Here is an 18306-nt window from a genome sequence, read left to right as displayed (position 1 = left end):
CCCAAAAATACTGACCTCAAACTCAGTTGTCACTTCTTCATGTGTTATCCACTTGGAATGAAGCTGTCATTTCCATTTAGAGTCCTAGATGCTGCTGTTAAAACCATGGCCTGCAGCCTCTAGAATCCAGCAAGGGCAGCAGTTTGAGGCATCAAAGCTCACACTTGAAGGGCTCAGTGAAGGTTGACACATGCTTGCCATGTAACTGATTTTTTTTAGAAAGATCAGATGACATCAGATGAATAAACTATTGCTACACACTACAACAGGAATGAATCTCAAAATAATTAGCCTGAGCCTGGCCAGTGTGGCTTAGTGGTTGATTGTCAAACTATGAGCCAAGAGGTCACCAGTTGGATTCTGATCAGGGCACATGGCGGATTGTGGGCTCAATCCCCAGTGGGCTTGTGCAAGAGGCTCAGCCAATTATTGTTTTTCTCTCATCGGTGTTTCTATTTATCCCTCTTCTTTCCTCTCTCTAAAATCAATAAAAATAAAAATAATTAACCTGAGTGAAAGAAGCCAGACCCCTCCAAACGTGTATGATTCTACATAAAATTGTAGAAAATGCAAACTAATTTATAGTGACAAAAAGTAGACTAATAGTTCTCTGGCAGGGATTGGGGATCACAGAGAGGCTCAGAGTGTTGGTGCAATGAATATTTTTATTATTTTAATTATAAAATTGTTCAGTGTAAATGTATACAGTTTATTGGACATTAGAATATAAGTAAGTGTGTGTGTGTGTGTGTGTGTGTGTGTGTGTATTTACAGTTGCATGAAACCAGGTACATGGAAAGCAAGAGGCAGAGACCAGAAATAGGAAGGGTCAGGAAAGTCTTGGAGAGCAGGGAAGGCCAAGGAATCTCCAAAGGATTCCATCAAAACTATAGTACAGCCCAGAATGGGGATCGAAGCTGGTTGGGCTGAGCAATACTTTGCAAATCTCAATTTGTACACACATCCCCTGGGGCTGCTATTCATATGCAAATTCTGATTTGGTAGGTTTGAGTAGGGGCCTGGGATTCTGCATTTCTCATAAGCTTCCAGGTGGTGCTTGTCTTCAGTCTTTGAGTAGCAAGGGCTAGAGCATTTTTTTTTTTTTTTTTTTGTCAACTTTGGTTTCATATCAGAATCGCTGGAGAGCTTAAAATAAATGAATAAATAAATAAATATTTGTAAAGCCCTGATGCCTGGATCGCATCCCAATCCCAAAGATTCAGATTTAATCGATCTTGAGTTTAGTCCAGAAGTTTTTAAATCTCCCGAATGATTCTAATGTGCAGCCAAGATTGATAACTACTGTTCCAGAGAGAGTGATAAAAGCCTTATTCGGGAAAAGGAAAGAACTCTGAAAAGGTGAGAGGGATGGCAAGTATTAGCAGGGCCAGAGAAATGTAATGAACCAGGTCCCCAATCAAAATGCACATTGACCCTCTTCCAAACATGAAAATTTACCAGAGTGTAATTCATACGTGCATGGTTCTGCCTTTGGTAAAGATGCTTTTGCTGCTACCACACCTGCCCTGGGAAGAAGTTCCAGATTGATAGCCACGTAGGCAGATGGGTAGCATAGCCTTCCTCAGATCAGAGCCACAGGGAAGAAAAGTCCTTGCAATGGAGGAAGTGACCAGAGAGGCTCGTTGGGCTCCTCCTTCCATCACTTCCACAATTATCCATCGAAAGGAAGCAACCCCCAGCCTCCCTCTTCCCATCAGTGATGACAGAATCAGGCATGACAGACGATGGGTCTTGTAATATGCCCCAGATTTGTTTTAAAAATTACTTTCAAATAGGTTGTAAAATATTTTTTATCTGGTTACAGAATTGTAACTGCATCATAGAATTTTGATTTTGAAACTACGGATGCATCAGAATGCTAATGGTTTAATGAGACTTGTCAATTTCATTGTGCTGCTTGGAACTTAAAGAGCCAGCATTTGTTGGCATTTTCCTGACAAATGTCATCATTTACAGACTGACCTTGTCTACTGATTAGGTTCACCATTGCTAAATTACATATTGGCAAAAGGGGTTACCTTTAGTGAAACAAAACACTTTTATTTTTCATTTAGTTGGTTAAGTTGCAGTTTAGGAGCAAAACAACCTTAAAATATATGACTGCAGCCTGGTTTGATAATGTTCATTATGTTTGCCTTCCGATGCAGAGGATGCTGTGTACCTGGAAGATGATAGAGAGAGAGAAGAGTATGTCCTGAATGACATCGGGGTTATTTTTTATGGAGACTTCAATAACATCAGGAGTAGAAGCTGGAGCTATGGTCAGGTGAGCCATTTAAAATTTGTCATTGTCAAGGACATTGTGCTTAATATTTTTGTCACAGGTATCACTGCTGGGTGCCATATGTCAATATGAGACAAGCATAATTTCCTGCTTTGCAGGATCTGAGACTCCAAGACAGAGAACCTAGGAGTAGAGACTTAGAAAGGCAATTGCATAAATCATCAGCTGAAATCACATATCTTAGGTTATTGTGATGTTACAGAGTCTATAGAAAGTGTGGCATTCTAGGGAGAAGTGCTGAGGCATCTTAATGCAGTGACATATCATAGCTCAGACCTGGCCCTGCAACCAGGAGGGGACTGAGCTTCCCTTTCCTTGCAAGGAGTGGTGCCTTGATAATGACACAAAGGGTACCGACCGCAAGGAGTGTGCCCAACTCAAAGAAATAACTTTTTAAAGTATTGGTATAAGATATAGCTAAAAGAAACGGGTGTTACCATTTAGTCAAAAGGCTTTTATTTAAGGACATTTTATCAGCTGCAACTTCAAGTGTCTGTCCAGATATAAAATATCTTACATGGATTTCATTTAAAATATTGAATAACTCGCACTATTTCAGTTTGGTATCTTTAACAAAGGAGCAAATGGATATTTTACCATATTTCCAGAAATTAATGCATATCCTGTGATTCAGAAGCAACTTTTCATCAGCAGCATGGGAGGGTGAGTGTGCCCTTTCTCATGGAGTCTTGGCTGAGAAGACTGGGATGGGCACCATTCTGGTGCCCAGGGCGGAGAGTTCACGGAGTCTGGTCTCACCAGGTCACATGACACATTCTTGGCTTCTTGATGCTTTGCTTTGACTTCCATAGGGGCCCTCCCTTCTTCCCTCACCAGCGCTCCAGACTGACCAATGGGACCCAGGTCATCACCAGCTCCTGTCCACTTGGCTTTGTGTCCTGCTCCTTCCCCCTGACTTCTAGGAATCACTGCCCACCTGTATTTCTGACATCCTGTCAAACATGGCCTATGTTTTCTTCCCCTGTTTTGGACACCTGCCTGACTCCCTGCTTATAAGCTCTCCCCTGCCCAAGTGGCATACAACTCTCGATTATTGCCTGTTGTCTGGTGCCCTAGCTCTGGGTCTCTATTCCTCACCTCTAGTGTGATTCTCTCTATGTTCCCAGTGTGACAACGTAGAGAGATAATAAGAGACAAGCCACCAAGGTGGGAGCAAAGAGGACTGGAAAGCGTTCTCCTCAGCCAGAATCTTTTTGGTAGTCACCCTTGAACACAGCCACTGTCTGTCTCTACTCATTCAGAATTCATTTATTTGGTCCTTCGGTATAAAGATCCAACTAACCCAGTAGTTTGTAGTGATGCAGAGAAACAACCAGTTCTGTGACCATTCTTTTACCTCTCCAGTTCTTTGATATTGTGTCCCACAGACACAGTTGAGAGATGCTGTTTAAGAAGCACCAGAACAATGAGTTCTTTTTATCCCTGGAGAACAAGGGCATTACCCATTACTGCACCCATCACATCTGTTTAGGGTACATGCAGAGTTGGTATTTTCACTGGATTTAATAAATTATTACATGGTAATTAGCTATTTAGATGGTGGTTTCTGTCACAAGTGCTTGCATGGATAACTATAAGATTACTGTGCTCAGGAAAATCTGTACAGTAAGGTACAATACAGGTGAAATCTTCCCATTTTGTCACTTTATTACTACTTTGTCTTCATTCCTTTCTTAGAAAATGCTAGTGTTGCAAATGGCTAGCTTCTCCCTCCAAGGAAATTGAACTGCCTATTAGGTTGTTCCCTGATTAATATAATCTACTTTGTCCTGCCCTCTCTTTGAGTCCACCTTGTCTCCAAAGAGGGAAAACCTTAGACTGACATTCGCTGCCATGCAAGGTATGGTATAGCGACCTGAAGTGCCTTCTTGTGATATATCTGAGAGCCACTGATTTTCTGGATGCACAGGGACTCGTGTTACTCTTGAGGTCTCAAGACTTTGGCCTAACTTTGGTAAATAATTTATGCCTTGGCTTTGGGCACTGGAGCCAATATGTTGGAGAGATCCTCTAAATTAACTGGTACAATTTTCTGAAGAACTTCAAGTCAGTCCATGATCCTTAAGTACATCAATTCTTCAGTAGCTCTGTTTCTATCTCTAGCTTGCTTTTAAGTTCTTACTTATTTTACTGAGAAATAAAAGAGGCTATCTCCTTTATTCCACTTTAGTATGAAATATTAAGTATAAAAGATTATGAGCAATTACTATATAGGAATACACATTTCTAAATATTAGGTTGTGGTTTCATTTTGTCTTTTGCCAGAGAATATCTTGCTTACAGAGTGGAACTGAGTATTTTCTCTTTTTTTCTAAATAGTTTGAGGATGGCATCCTGGACGCTTGCCTGCACTTGATGGACAAAGCACAGATGGACCTTTCAGGCCGCGGGAATCCCATCAAAGTCAGCCGTGTTGGGTCTGCAATGGTGAGCAACCACGACTGATTGCTAAAACCAAATACCTGTCATTTGCCTCAGTTTAGATGTCAGTTCATTATGAGCTGTTGAAATGGTGACTTAAACTTAGCAAACTTTTATTTGTGATAGCCTAGAATTCTCCGAACTTGTCATGTGCTATAAACAAAATTCTTACCTCAGTACTATATGTTTCTTTAGCTTCAGACAAATGGTGAAAGATGACATGATACTAAAGACCACTTATTGTTAAGAATCTCTTGCCCAGGGACTAAGGAGTGACCAGGACAAAAGGCCAGTGACTATAATCAACAAACAAACATCAAGAAGCACCAAAAAAAAAAAATGTACAAGACACAGCTTCTCACCATTTTCACAGTAAGAGTCAAAGAATAAATGACTCTATCTAATCTCAGCTTCTATTACAATCATACCTCACCATATGACTCTATTGTTTACTAGAGGCCCAATGCATGAAATTCATGCAAGAGTAGGCCTTCCTTCCCCCAGCTGCCAGCACTGGCTTCCCTCTGGCACCCGGGGCCCAGGCTTCCCTCTAGCTGCCAGCAGGTACCCAGGACCAGGCTGCTTCATCTGGAAGATGGTCAGGAAGGACATCTGGTCTAATTAGCATATAACTTTTATTATTATAGACTAGAGGTCTGATACACAAAATTCATGCACTTGAGTAGGAGTTGTCCCTCAGCCCAGCCTGCACCCTCTCCAATCTGGGACCCGTCAGGGATTGGGCCTAAACCAGCTTTCAGACATCCCTCCCACAATCCAGGACTACTGGCTCCCAACTGCTCACCTGCCTGATTGCCCTTAACTGCTTCTTCCTGCCAGCCTGATCACCTCCTAACCACTCCCCTGCCAACCTGGTTGCCCCCAACTGGCCTCCCCTGACAGCCTGGTCTCCCCTAACTGCCCTCCCCTGTAGGCCTGGTCACCCCCAACTGCCCTCCTCTTCTGGCCATCTTGTGGTGGCCATCTTGTGACCACATGGGGTGACCATCTTGTGTGAGGGCATGATGGTCAATTTGCATATTGCCTCTTTATTAGATAGGATAAAATGTGTTTTGTTTCTACATAGTAATCACATGAGATAAGTAGGGTGGGTATTACTCATGCCACTTTACAAGTTAGGAAATAGTGTGATGACAGGCTGTCAGTGACAAAGCTCTCCCTGAAATCCAGGTCTGCTGACCCCATATCTAGAGCTTCTCTGCCTCCTGCCTGCTCTCTGTAGGAGATCCAGAAGCACCATTGAGGGTGCAGAGATCCTGCACTGCAGCAGCTCTCTGGGAGAGGGAACCATTCCCATGAGTGAGGAGGTGGGGGTCAGGTATGGGAGGTGAACTAGAGCGATGCCAGGTCCTGTGCAATCCTGGACTGGACTGATATACACAGCACCCAGATCCTGCCCGTGGTGCTAACAGCACATTGAAGCTGATTCATGAGCAGAGTATTCCTGAAGATACACTAAGCCAGGTGCTATTTTATTCCACCAAAGACTAAACAAAAATAATTCTTGTATCACCAATTTGAAGGGTTTTTTATATATAAAATTCTCTCTTTGGAAAAAATAATGAGTTTTATTTGAGCTCAATAAAATCAACATTGTCCAATCAATCAATAAGAGACTGAGAATGATATGAAATTTAATTTCTGGTTAGCCCATAAGAAGGGTTGTTTTTATTAATAACTAAGCTACATGTGAATTTATAAAATCGTGGAGCTTAAAAATAGGAGCTAAAAACTAACTTCTAAAGGCAGTTTTGCTTTCTGTTGTTAGTTTACATTGCAAAATGAAAACAGTGGATTCTAAAGAAAGAATTTAGGATTTCTTTGCAAGAAATATTTATAACCACATGCATTAAACCTGCAGTCAATCACTATTTTTCCTGTTTCTCAGACAAAATTTCCTTTTTTGTTCTCCCTTGAAGTCACTGTGACAGGTTTGCAGTGAGAAGGGAAGCAATGGCTAGAGTGGCTGAAAATAAATGAATTCCCTCGTGAGCATTCTAAAATGGCCTGCTCATCAGCCTAAGCTCCTCACACGCTGTGTGTATCTTCACCAATCCAGAAGCCACTGCCAACCACAGCAATGCGCAAGGGAAGCAAATATGAAGCCGCCAGCCCAACACTTCCCTAATGGCAGCTGGCCAAGTGGAAGCTGTCAAATTTTGAATTAATCACATAATCCTAATACAAATTGCCTTGCATTTTATGAATCATAAAAAGCTATGGAGTTCTAATTTTGAAATCTATAAACTAATTCCAAGATTTAGCACTGACAGAACCTATCTGGGGGATGGTTTACTTTGCTTTGCTTGCTTTTTGGAGGGGGACTTTTTAGGTGTTGGGGCCAATATCTTCATTCTTACCCAACACCATTGCTTACATACACAAAATACACATTTGGTAACTTTCAATCTCTTCTCAACTATTATCTCTTTTCATCTTTAAAAGAGCTCTGTGAATCTTTCCAATATCTCTTCAGTTATAATGATTTTAGAAAATAAATATTGAACTTCCAAAAATCAATTAAAAAGGTGACTCTTTAAAATAAAGTCAAGCCCTAACCGGTTTGGCTCAGTGGATAAAGATAAAGTATTGGCCTGTGGACTGAAGGGTCCAAGGTTCGATTCTGGTCAAGGGCATGTACTTTGGTTACGACACATCCCCAGTAGGGGGTGTGCAGGAGGCAGCTTATTGATGTTTCTCTCTCATCGATGTTTCTAACTCTCTATCCCTCTCCCTTCCTCTCTGTAAAAAAATTAATAAAATATATTTCTAAAAATCAATAAAATATATTTTAAAAATAATAAAGTCAACTGTTACCCTGGCAAGTGTGGCTCAGTTGGATGAGCATTAACTTGAAAAGTCACTGGTTCATCTCTAGGTCAGGGCACGTGTCCAGGTTGTAGGTTCAATCCTGGGGTCAGGGTGCATACCAGAGGCAGCCAATAGATGTTTCTCTCTCTAGATAGATAAATAGATAGATAGATAGATAGATAGATGATAGATAGATAGATAGATAGATAGATAGATATAGATAGACAGAGATAGATAGATAGATATAGATATGTGTGTGTGTTTGTGTGTGTTATGTGTGTCTATCTCTGTCTCTGTTTCTCTCTCTCTTCTTCCCTCCCTCTTTCTCATACTCTCTCTCAAATCAATAAAAACATATTCTTATAAATAATGAAAAAAATAAACTTTTCTAATTATTCAGGCAGTTTCTCTCCTGTTAACAAGTCCTGGAAATCTATCATGAAATTTATGAGTGAAGTTAAACAATGACTGAGAGAAAAGAAAACAACAAAAAATTCTCAACAAGAGATTTGCTTCAAAATATGAGATGTATTTAGAAAGCTCAGAAGGAAAATGTTCTGAAGTTGCCAGTCTAGCCAAACTAAGGCGGACAGGCTATGTGGCTTTCCAGGGCTGGCCCAGTCCACTGGGAGCACAGAGGCTGTGGCAGGGTGTCTGGGGAGTTCTTCTCAAACATCCCCCAGCCTGGCCACTGAGGCTGGGAGTGGCGTTTACAGGATGCAAGTACTGGAACAGAGATGCATCATAACACAGAAATGTTCTGGGGAGGGTAATACCTGACTTCATTCCATGCCTTGATGAAAATGACAGGAGGCAGGAATTTTCTGGGATAAATTAATGTCATGGAGGAGTGGAGATAAGCAGCCTGGCACCAGCTGGGCACCTGGAAAGGTGAAGCTGAGACAAAAGGCAAGAGCCGAAGCATGGGGCCCCAAAGACAAGTTGCTTAGGATGGTCACTGCAAAGTCTAGCACTGAATGTTGGCAAGGAGTTTGCAGGAATAGATGGGTACATGATGCTAAATGAGCACTGATAGTAATCTATGTTGTGGAAACTTCCTAATAATAATAATAACAATAATCTACACTAATAAAGAGAAAAATGCTAATTGACTGTACCTTTGCTATGCCCATAGCCAATCAGAGCGAGTATGTAAATTTACCAAACAAAGATGGCAGTTACTTTGCATATGTTGAGGGAGGAAGGAGTGAAGACCAAAGACAGCATAGAAGGAAGAGGGAAGGAAAGCGGAAAGTAAAGCAGCTGCAGAGAGAAAGTGCGGTGGGGCAGGGCAGGAGGGGCAGCAAGAGTGGCCACTTGCAGGAATCTTCCTGCAACGGGCTCCTAGTAATAATATAAATCTGGATTTTACACACACAGTCCCCAGATAAATATCATTATTATCCAGTGGCTATGGCCTTGGTAGTTTTTGTTGTGGGGGAAGTCCTGTGCCCACAGTGTTTCCCAAACTTTTGACATATGTGTACCCCTTCTATAATTTTCGTAACGCTGAGTACCCCTCGTACTCATGAGAAAGTAGAATTAGGCACAGCTAAGCACGGTGCAGTGCACATCCCCACCAAACTCCAGTGCAACGCGTACCCCCACCAAACTCTTCCCATACCCCTGGGTGTATGCGTACCACATTTTGGGAAACACTGCGAATATCTAGCAGCATCCCTGACTTCTATTAAAGAAATATCAGTAGCATCCCCACAACTTCTGCAGTCACAGTAAAAAATATCTTCAGATATTACTAAATGCCCCCTTGGGATCAAAATCACCCCCATGAGGGCCATAGCAATAAACCCCTCTGTGGCTCAGTTTCTCTGCTTCTGCAATGGACAAAACCCTCTCTTCTTGACTGCAGGGTATCTGTCTTTCTACCTCACTCAAACCTGTTGGTTTTCATTCCGCCACAGAAAAGAAAGAGGAGGCAGCATTGATCTGACCTGCCCATGTCAGAGGAGACCTCTCGCTTCTGACCAGGCCACCTTCTGTGTGACCCTGGGCAAACCACCCAACCTCTCCAGGCCTCACTTCCTCTTTAAAAGTAAATTTTGTCCCTTGTACTCAAACCACATTTGTTATTCCCAGAGGCAGCAAAATATCCTTTTATTCTTCAAAAATGATGCTCTTCTTTCTTCTAGTGTTTCCTCTATAAATTCAGTATCTTATTTAGTTCTTCTTTCAAGTTGCATTACTCCACTTAGATGTGAAAATAGGAAAAACTTATGATAATTTGGATAGCCCTGGGCTATTGGATTCTCCCTGGAGAAAGTCTAAACGTTTTGTAATCTCATTGTCTGGGATTTGGGCCGGAGATGTTATAACTTTATATAAGCTATCTTTTATGTAGGCTTTCTTAAATACCGAGTGGTCTATTTTACCACAGCAACATTGCAGATTGGTCAAAGAGAGAAATTTTTTTTTAAAAAAGAAAATTATAAAAATAAGAAACTTGCCCAGAGTTATACTTTCTCCTTTAAACTACGTTGCTTGGCTGCTGTTTTCTTTGCACCTCATATCTGATGTGGCTGTACCCACCAGGACAATTGCCAGGAAATGTACTGAGAAAAAATTTAGAAAGATGCTTTGTGCCATCTGAAATATATTTCGCTCACAGGGCATTAATAAAGCATGCAATCGTTGGCCTTGGGTTACTGTGAAGAAGCCACCATGGACTCTGAGTCCCAGTCAGATGCCAAAACAGCTGTTCCCTGCCATGTTGTGACCAGGACAGCATGGTCCTGGGGAAAGGGAACACAGTGACAGTAGTTGGCATTCCTGCTGCATGGTTGTCTGTCTCTGTTTGTTTCTACCCCTTGACTGACTGGATCTGGCTCAAATGTGGGTAGAGTTCTCCAGGGAGGCGCACTGTTGCTGCAAATGTATACTGCTGCTTATCATAAGTTTATCTGCATGAGCAGATACCACTTGCTTATTCACTGTGAAACCCCGAACTTGTCACCTGAGTGCAGGTTTGCTCCTTTGGGTTGAGACTTTATGGAAGAGCTGTGTTCAAATGCAGAGAACATGTAGTTGAGATCTGGAAGATGCTCCAGGAATCTTCTGGTAAAGAACAGGAGCCCTCAGAAATAATTTCACTCAAGGTCACACAGCAAAGAAGTGGCTGAGCTAGAAGTAGGTATAGTCCTTGCTCTCAGATCATATTACCTCAGATGTCCATTACCAACATGTTAGTACAAATAGCATGATTACTATATCAAATTAAGTAGCTGTTTTCTGAGAGAGCAAAAGGAACCAAAGGAATGGGGTTCAGAGATAGGTGAATTTCGAAATAGGGGAATACTAGTATGTGAAGAAAGGTGTAAGTCACAGAATTCTTAATAGACAGACGTACTGGGACCTTGGAGGAAAAGGTTCTAAAGAGAATTAGGTACCAAATATGGTTTGATGGGGGTAGTGGTGGTGATGATGGTGGTGGTGGTAGTGGTGGTGATGATGGTGGTGGTGGTGATGGTAGTGGTGGTGATGGTGATGATGGTGGTGATGATAGTGGTGGTGGTGGTTGTGATTGCTGTACTTATGTTGATGGTAGAAAAATAATATTAACTCACTCACTCATTTAACAAGTATTTATTGAGACTCTACCAGTCTAGATACTGGGAATAATTGAAAACAAAGCATAGCTTCTTCCTTCACAGAGTTCACACCCCAATAGAGAAGACAGGTGAGTAGATATTTTAACACAGAATGGCAAAATCTCTGATGAATAAATACATAGTAAAGCAAATCTCTCAAGCTTTGCTCAGAGTTTTTTCAGAAATAAATACTAGCTTACCAAGAGTTAGGATATTAGCTCATGGGTAGAAGAGTAGTTGGCAGGGCCTAAAGCAATCATAAACCATGCTATCACTCATGGGAACTCTTTTCCACGGTGGAAATTGTACCCAAAGATCCAGTCACCAAAAGCACTGAAAGAAAATGTAGGCCAGGGCAATTTCCTCCTCCGGGACCTTGTTTGATTTAATTAAAATAATTTTTAAAAAGTGACATTATTGGGAAATTTTTAAAAGAAGGAAAAGAGAGGGAAAAAGGTCAATATAGTTACATATTTTAAAATTCCAGTCCTGATACTGTTGCCAGCTTGAACTTTGCTATTTCCCTTGAGGTTCACACATTTATTTTTAACCCTGGGTCTTTTGCTAATATTGAACCACAATGCCATCATTAATCCCCATTAATACCTGTTCTGACTGTGCCTTTTGGAAACTAACTCAGATCGAACTTTTTTAAACCAATCGATGTTCAGTGTACTCTTTTGTGTTATAAAAAATCTTCTGGAACTCCAGCTAGTAAATCAAACTGACCACATTGGAGGCAGATCCTGAAGTTTCCTAGGGCCCAGGACAAGATGAATGACCATAGGCCTTTGAGATAAAATGGACTTCAGGGCTCACTGTCCAAGCATATGTGATCTCATAGACAAACTAAAAATAAAGTTATTTTTCACTTTGTCCATCTTTATTCCCGTTCTCATTGTCTCCGTATTTAGAAAGTTATTTTTTTCTTTGCATGAAAAAATCAGTAATGCCTTCACTCCTTTGAAATTTTGCCATGCAGCTCCACAAGACACTTACTACAAAACCATGTTTTTATTTTTATCCAGTTGTTTACCTGGACATATTGTAGGAAGCTTCACATTCAGCAAACCTCTCCCTGCAACACGCTATTATGACTATTAATATTGTGTTTGAAAATTTATTGAGCTAGAAATACTCCTTTCAGTATCCCAAGTGAACTTCAGAGTCAGAAATAAATGTATGAGGTCTATTCCTGATCATACAGGCCAACCACAGCACAGCTCCCTGACCAGTTTATTTTAGAAAATGAAATAAAAATTTTAAAAGCACTATCTAATGGTCCCTTCAGTTCATAACCAGCTAAAGCCCCCTTCCTTGGAATGAACTATCCTGAAAAATCAGCTCCCAGATGCTCAGTGGCCATTGTGGGCAACAATTTCACCCCTTCAGAGCTTTTTCACACTTGCCCATGTGAATCTTAATTTTGGAAAAGTGAAAACTATCACAAAAGCTTGATTATCCTATATATTAAGAGAGGAATATGCAAACTTCCATTACTCCATAACATAACAACCATTTAGCAGGCTGCACATGCAGCAGGCTTGGATGGGTGGGCTGCAGCAGCAGGCAGGCATGAGCCTGTGGTGCCTCCTCTGGAGTGGGGGAGCTAATGACGGACAAGCTCTGGTCCTCCTCCAGCAGCCCTGTCCAGCAGGCATGGTGCTGCTGAGACCCAGGCTGGGCCTCTGGCCACAGATACACAGGCTTGCAGAGACTGACCCTACCAGGCCACCCAGAGGCCATGTGAAACAGAATGGGATGTGGGGGTTCAAGACTCACTCCCTTTGGGCTTTGTCCTTCTTGGCCTGCCTGAGGGGCGACTCCCGGGTGAGTGCTGTGGCTTTGGCTAAGCTGCTGGCCAGGAGGCGAGTAGCCCAAGGGGTGCAGAGTGGCACAGAGGTAGGGTGCACCAGAAGGGGCTGGGGCAGGGTAGGGGACTGGTGGGCGGGGATTTGCGTTGCCCACGGAGAGTGAGGTTCTGCAGTGGGTTGACCCGGTGGGAAATAAAAGGGAATGCTGGCATGGAATGATGCCTGGGCAGAGGGACGAGGACCTGTAGCCCTGAGGCAGGGGATGAGGGGCAGAGCCACCTCAGTGGAGAGGTGCTGCACTGCCAGGTACCCCACTGCAGCTGTTTGGTGAAGCTCCCAGCGCTAACTGGGCCTTGCTCTGAGGCCTGTTCACTTGAGAGTCAGGGACTCTTGCTCCTGCTGCGGCTCAAAAGCAAGCCTGCGCCCTTCCCACCCCTGGTTCCCGCCCCACCACGCCCATTGCGGTGCACACCTGCACAGTGAGTGGAAGCCTACCACCTGCTCCCCAGAAGGGGAGCAATAAAGAATGGGAGGGAAGAGAGGGAGAGGAGAGAATTTGGAGCATCCCTGATGAAGAGGTGCTTGAGAACGAGGCTCAGAAGCCTGAAGGGAGGTTTGTTCTGTTTGACCTGCAGCTGTCCCTTGGAAGGGCTGTGAGGTCTCCCTGCGTGCTGAGTCCACTTCCTCAGCCAACTGGAATTGGCCTCAGTTTCCTGGTCTGTAAAATGGATTAAGCATGTCCCAGTGCCTTCACTGAGCTTTAATGGCCAATTAAGATACTACATAAAGAAAATGTGGGAAGAAGTGAAAAAGAAAAGGAAGGGTGAGCAGCACAAAAGAAAGACTGGAAGGAACCTCTAAAGACATTGTCACTTAAATAGGGAATATGGTCAACGTGTTGTAATGGTGGTAGGATGCCAGGTGGGTACTGGAAATATCGGAGAACACTTTGTAAAGTGTATGATTCTGTAACTAATATAAAACCTGAAACTAATACAAAATAATATTGAATGTAAAGAAATGAAAATAAAAGTGAAATTTTATAAATTTCAAAGTTTAAATAAAGGCTGTAAAGAAAGGAAGGGGGGAAATAAAAGTAGATTGTTTTTTCATTTTACCCCTTTATTATCTTTTCAGTACATGAAAAAGACAGTTGTCTTTATATGGTGCTTTTATACTTTCCTAAGTCATTATCTCATTCGATGTTCAGGGCAACTTAAAGACAAGATAATTATTCCCTCCACTGTTCAAAAAAAGGAAATCTTGGTGTTTTGCCCCAATGTTTCAATCGTCAAGCCCTTGTTGTAAAGCAGGGTTAGTGAAATTTTCTGTGAAGGGGCATATCTGTACTAATAAAAGCCTTGGGGGCGATCAGGTCAGCAATGGAGGCAGTTGGGGGTGATCAGACTGGCAGGGGAGTAGTTAGGTGTCAATCAGGCTGACAGGGGAGCAGTTAAGGGCCTATCAGGCTGGCAGCAGAAATAGTTAGAGGCAATCAGGCAGACAGGCCCGGATTGTAAGGGGGATGTCCAATGCCTGGTTTAGACCCTATCCCTGTAGCCTAAACCAGTTGTCGGATATCCCCTGAGGGGTCTGAGATTGGAAAGAGTGCAGGCTGGGCTGAGGGACATCCTTCTGTGCAGAAATTTTGTGCACCAGGCTACTAGTCCTATATACTAAAAGGCTAATATGCAAATCAACCGAATATCAGAATGATCCATTGCTATGATGCGCACTGGTCAGGGGGCAGACACTCAACACAAGAGCTGCCCCTTGGTAGTCAGTGTGCTCCCACAGGGGGAGCACCACTTAGTCAGAAGCCTGGCTTTCTTATTTTAAATTAGAGGCCCAGTGCATGAAATTTGTTCACTCAGGCAGGTGGAGGTCCTCAGACTAGCCTGCGCCCTCTCACAGTCTGGGAGCCCCACAATCGATCACCCCACAGAGGGAGGCCCCACCCACCCAGCCAGGACTCTGCAACCAATCGCCCCAAAGAGGGAGGCCCCACCCACTACCGTAGCCCACTGGTCATTGGTCTGGGCTTCCCTCTTTGGGGCATTCGTGGAGCCCCCTTATTAACTGCCCCACTGGCAGATGGCCTGGGCCTCCCTCTATGGGCAATCATGGGGCAAAGGCCAGGTTCCCAACCAATTGCTGCACCTGCCTTGGCTGGCCTGGTACCAGTGGATGTCATAACATGATCATCCAGATGGTCATTTCTCTGTCTGGCCATTGGATCAATTTGCATATTATGCTTCTATTATTATAGATTATTGTTTTCTCTCTCCATGATTTATGCTCAGGAATATCAGGAATGCTGTTCCTCACTTTGGGATGGTCAAAAAGGATAGAGGCCTCTGGTGCTCTTCATAACCTTTTCAATGGTGACACAGCTCAATCGGTAGGGGCTCCCAGAGATGGCAACCTAGAGAATCTATCAGTGAAGATTAGTGAAAAATGTTACTGTGGTCCAGCAGAGCAAAATACTAAAATGCCAACTCTAAGATTTTTTTAACCCTTAAAGTTGAAGCTTCAAGATATCCCTAAGCATGGGAATCCAATGATGAATGGGAAATACATTCGTCAGGACAATCTCTAGGTCGTCTTGCTCACTACAGATTTTTATTTTCGTGTTTGTTTATTTTTGAAAACATTTTGAAATTTAATAAATATATTGCAAGTCAGTATGAAAATAGAATTTACCTAACAGAAAATTTTCCATAGTCACTTTTGAGAAATTACATTTATTCCATAAATAATCAAAGTGCAGATAAAGAGACTGAGGCCTCAGGAACGTAAAGGACTTACACAAGGTCATTGGTAGAACTGGAAATGGACTGCATGTTGCATGCCCAGCCCTTTCATTCTCGATGTTCTGTTTCCCTGGCTCTTCTCGTTGTCTGTCCTCTCTTCACATTGGATGAGCTCCTTGGTTACAAATATAATGTTTTCTACAAACTCTGTCTGATTTAATCCTTCTCTTTCAGAGTGGAAAGCAGGAGGAGGGAACAATGAATTGTTCAGACATCATTTTTCTCTCATGGTAAAAGCCTGCAATGTAATAAAGTTTTCATTTGTGGCAAACAGCTTGGTTCTCAATTATTAAGACTACATTTCTTATGCCTGTTGTCCCCATTTTTTGGGGGGAGAGGAAAAAAACAGACATTTATTACAAACCATCTCTCGAATGTGATCATCATAGTCAATCTAAATGTCTGCTTTCCTGGAATTGCTTCCTGGAATGAGGTTTCAATGCTGCATCTATTTTGAAATTGCATGGGCTATTTCTTAAACGTGCGGATGTTTTGAGCACTGAGCAGACATCCCCAGGACAGATAGATAGAAATGCAGCAAAGCCAGCAGAGCTCCTTAGGATATGCCCTCACAGTTTTATGCATCTGGGATCCCCTTCTCACCCTTTTTCCTTCCTCTCTCTCCTCCCATAACCTTCTTTCCTCTTCTCTCTCTGCCTTTTTCCACTTTCAAAAAAATGTGGAGACCTGTTCTACACCTACCCTGCACCATGCAGCAGTGGTATAGAAATTTTTAAAAACAGACATTAGAAAAGCTTAAAATCTCTCTCTCTCTCTCTCTCTCTCTCTCTCTCTCTCTCTCTCTCTCTCTCTCTCTCTCTCTCTCTCTCCCCTCCACATTCGGTTATTTCTTTCTTGATGGTCAATTAGTAAAATATGTTTTGGGCAAATATGGATCCTTAGTTGCTAAGGGAAACAAGTTAATAATTTCTAGTTGTAATAGTTTCCATGAAAATTAACCTAATGACCCCCCCTTGGCAGAGCCTGTGTCAAGTGTGTATACTAAAGAATATTTACACAATAGCTGTCAGCCATTCCAGGAACCAATATAGGTTAGTGTTAATCCATGTTTTTTTAATTGAAGTAAAACTTGCATACAATGAAAAGTATGGGTATTAAATGCAAAACTCAGGTAGTTTTGATTAATCATCACTAAACTAAAATATAAGCATCAGTCCAGAAATTTCCCTGTACTCCCTAATCAATCCACATCCCCATAGGCAAACACTGTTCTGATTTCTTGCAATAGATTAGATTTGCCATCTTCAACTCCCAAGAAGTGGGTACATATATTATTTGGGGCTGGCTCCTTTTACTCAATCAGTTGTTGCATATGTCTTTATTTTTTTTATTGCTGAGCAATATTTCATTGTATTTTCATATCACAAACTGTTTACCCACTCATCTCCTGATGGACATTTGATTTTTTTTCAATTTAAGGATATTATAAGTAAAGCTATTATGAACATTATTGTACAAGTCTTTTATGTACATATGTTTTCGAATCTCTGGAGTAAGTGGCATGTCTAAATCATAGGGTATGTATAAGTGTATCTTTATAAGAATCTGCCAATGTTCCAAAGTAATTGGACCACTGTATATGTTTATCTTTATAAGAATCTACCAGTGTTCCAAAGTGATTGGGTCATTTTACATTTCTGGCAGCAATACATTAGAATTTCAGTTTTTTCACCGCTTCATCTATTCTTGGTGTTTTCAGCTTTCTTAATTTTAACCTTTCTACTGGGTGTATAGTGGTATCTCATTAGGATTTTAATTTTTATTTCTATGATGACTAATGATACTGAGCACCTTTTTATGCATTTATTGACCAATTACACATCTTTTTTTATGTGGTATCATTTCAAGTTTTTGCCCATTTTGTTATTGGATTATTTATGTTTTTATTAATGAGTTGTGGCTGCTTTTTTTCTATTCCTAATACAATATATCCTATGTCAGATATGTATTAAAGATATTTTATTCCAGAATATGGCTTGCCATTAAATTTTTTAAATATTATATTTAAGGAACAAGATTGTACATTTTATGAAATTCAATTTTTAAATTTTTTTAAAGAATTAGCCCTAGGAAATATGTTATTTCCACAAGATCACGAAGATATTTTTTTTAAGAATTAGCCTTAGGAAATATGTTATTTCCACAAGATCATGAAGATATTTTCCTACATATATATTTAAAACTTTATAATTTTGGCTTTTATGTTTAGGTCTGTGATCCATCTTGAATTATCATCCTATGTGGTATGAGGTAGGGGTCTAGGTCCCCCTACTTCAGTTTACCCATTTGTTCTAGTACCATTTGTTGAAAAAACTGTTGGAAACTAATTTTTTGAAAAGATTTTCAGTTTTTGAAAAGACTGTCAATTACCCCTCTACTTGCCCCACCCCTCATTAAATTGCTTTGGTGGCTTTGTTGAAAATCAAATGAGTATAAAAGTGTGGATCTATTTCTGGCCCTATTCTGTCCAATGG

The 18306-nt window shown here is 41.5% G+C and overlaps 1 protein-coding gene across 3 annotated transcripts in view; it reads left to right on the top strand.

The window, feature by feature from the left end:
- Window positions 1-18306, top strand: part of F13A1 (coagulation factor XIII A chain) — a 167393-nt gene that overhangs the window by 72475 nt on the left and 76612 nt on the right. For all 3 annotated transcript variants that reach the window (XM_084873186.1, XM_084873185.1, XM_084873187.1), the window contains 2 exons: window positions 2169-2287; window positions 4646-4753. In XM_084873186.1, coding sequence (XP_084729312.1) covers window positions 2169-2287; window positions 4646-4753 — 227 coding nt within the window. The remainder of the gene's footprint in view (window positions 1-2168; window positions 2288-4645; window positions 4754-18306) is intronic.

The sequence above is a fragment of the Pipistrellus hanaki genome, assembly GCF_964339955.1.
Source record: "Pipistrellus hanaki genome assembly, chromosome: 2".
Lineage (NCBI taxonomy): Eukaryota > Metazoa > Chordata > Mammalia > Chiroptera > Vespertilionidae > Pipistrellus > Pipistrellus hanaki.
Note: the sequence above shows the minus strand (reverse complement) of the source record. Positions and strands in the feature narration are given on the sequence as shown.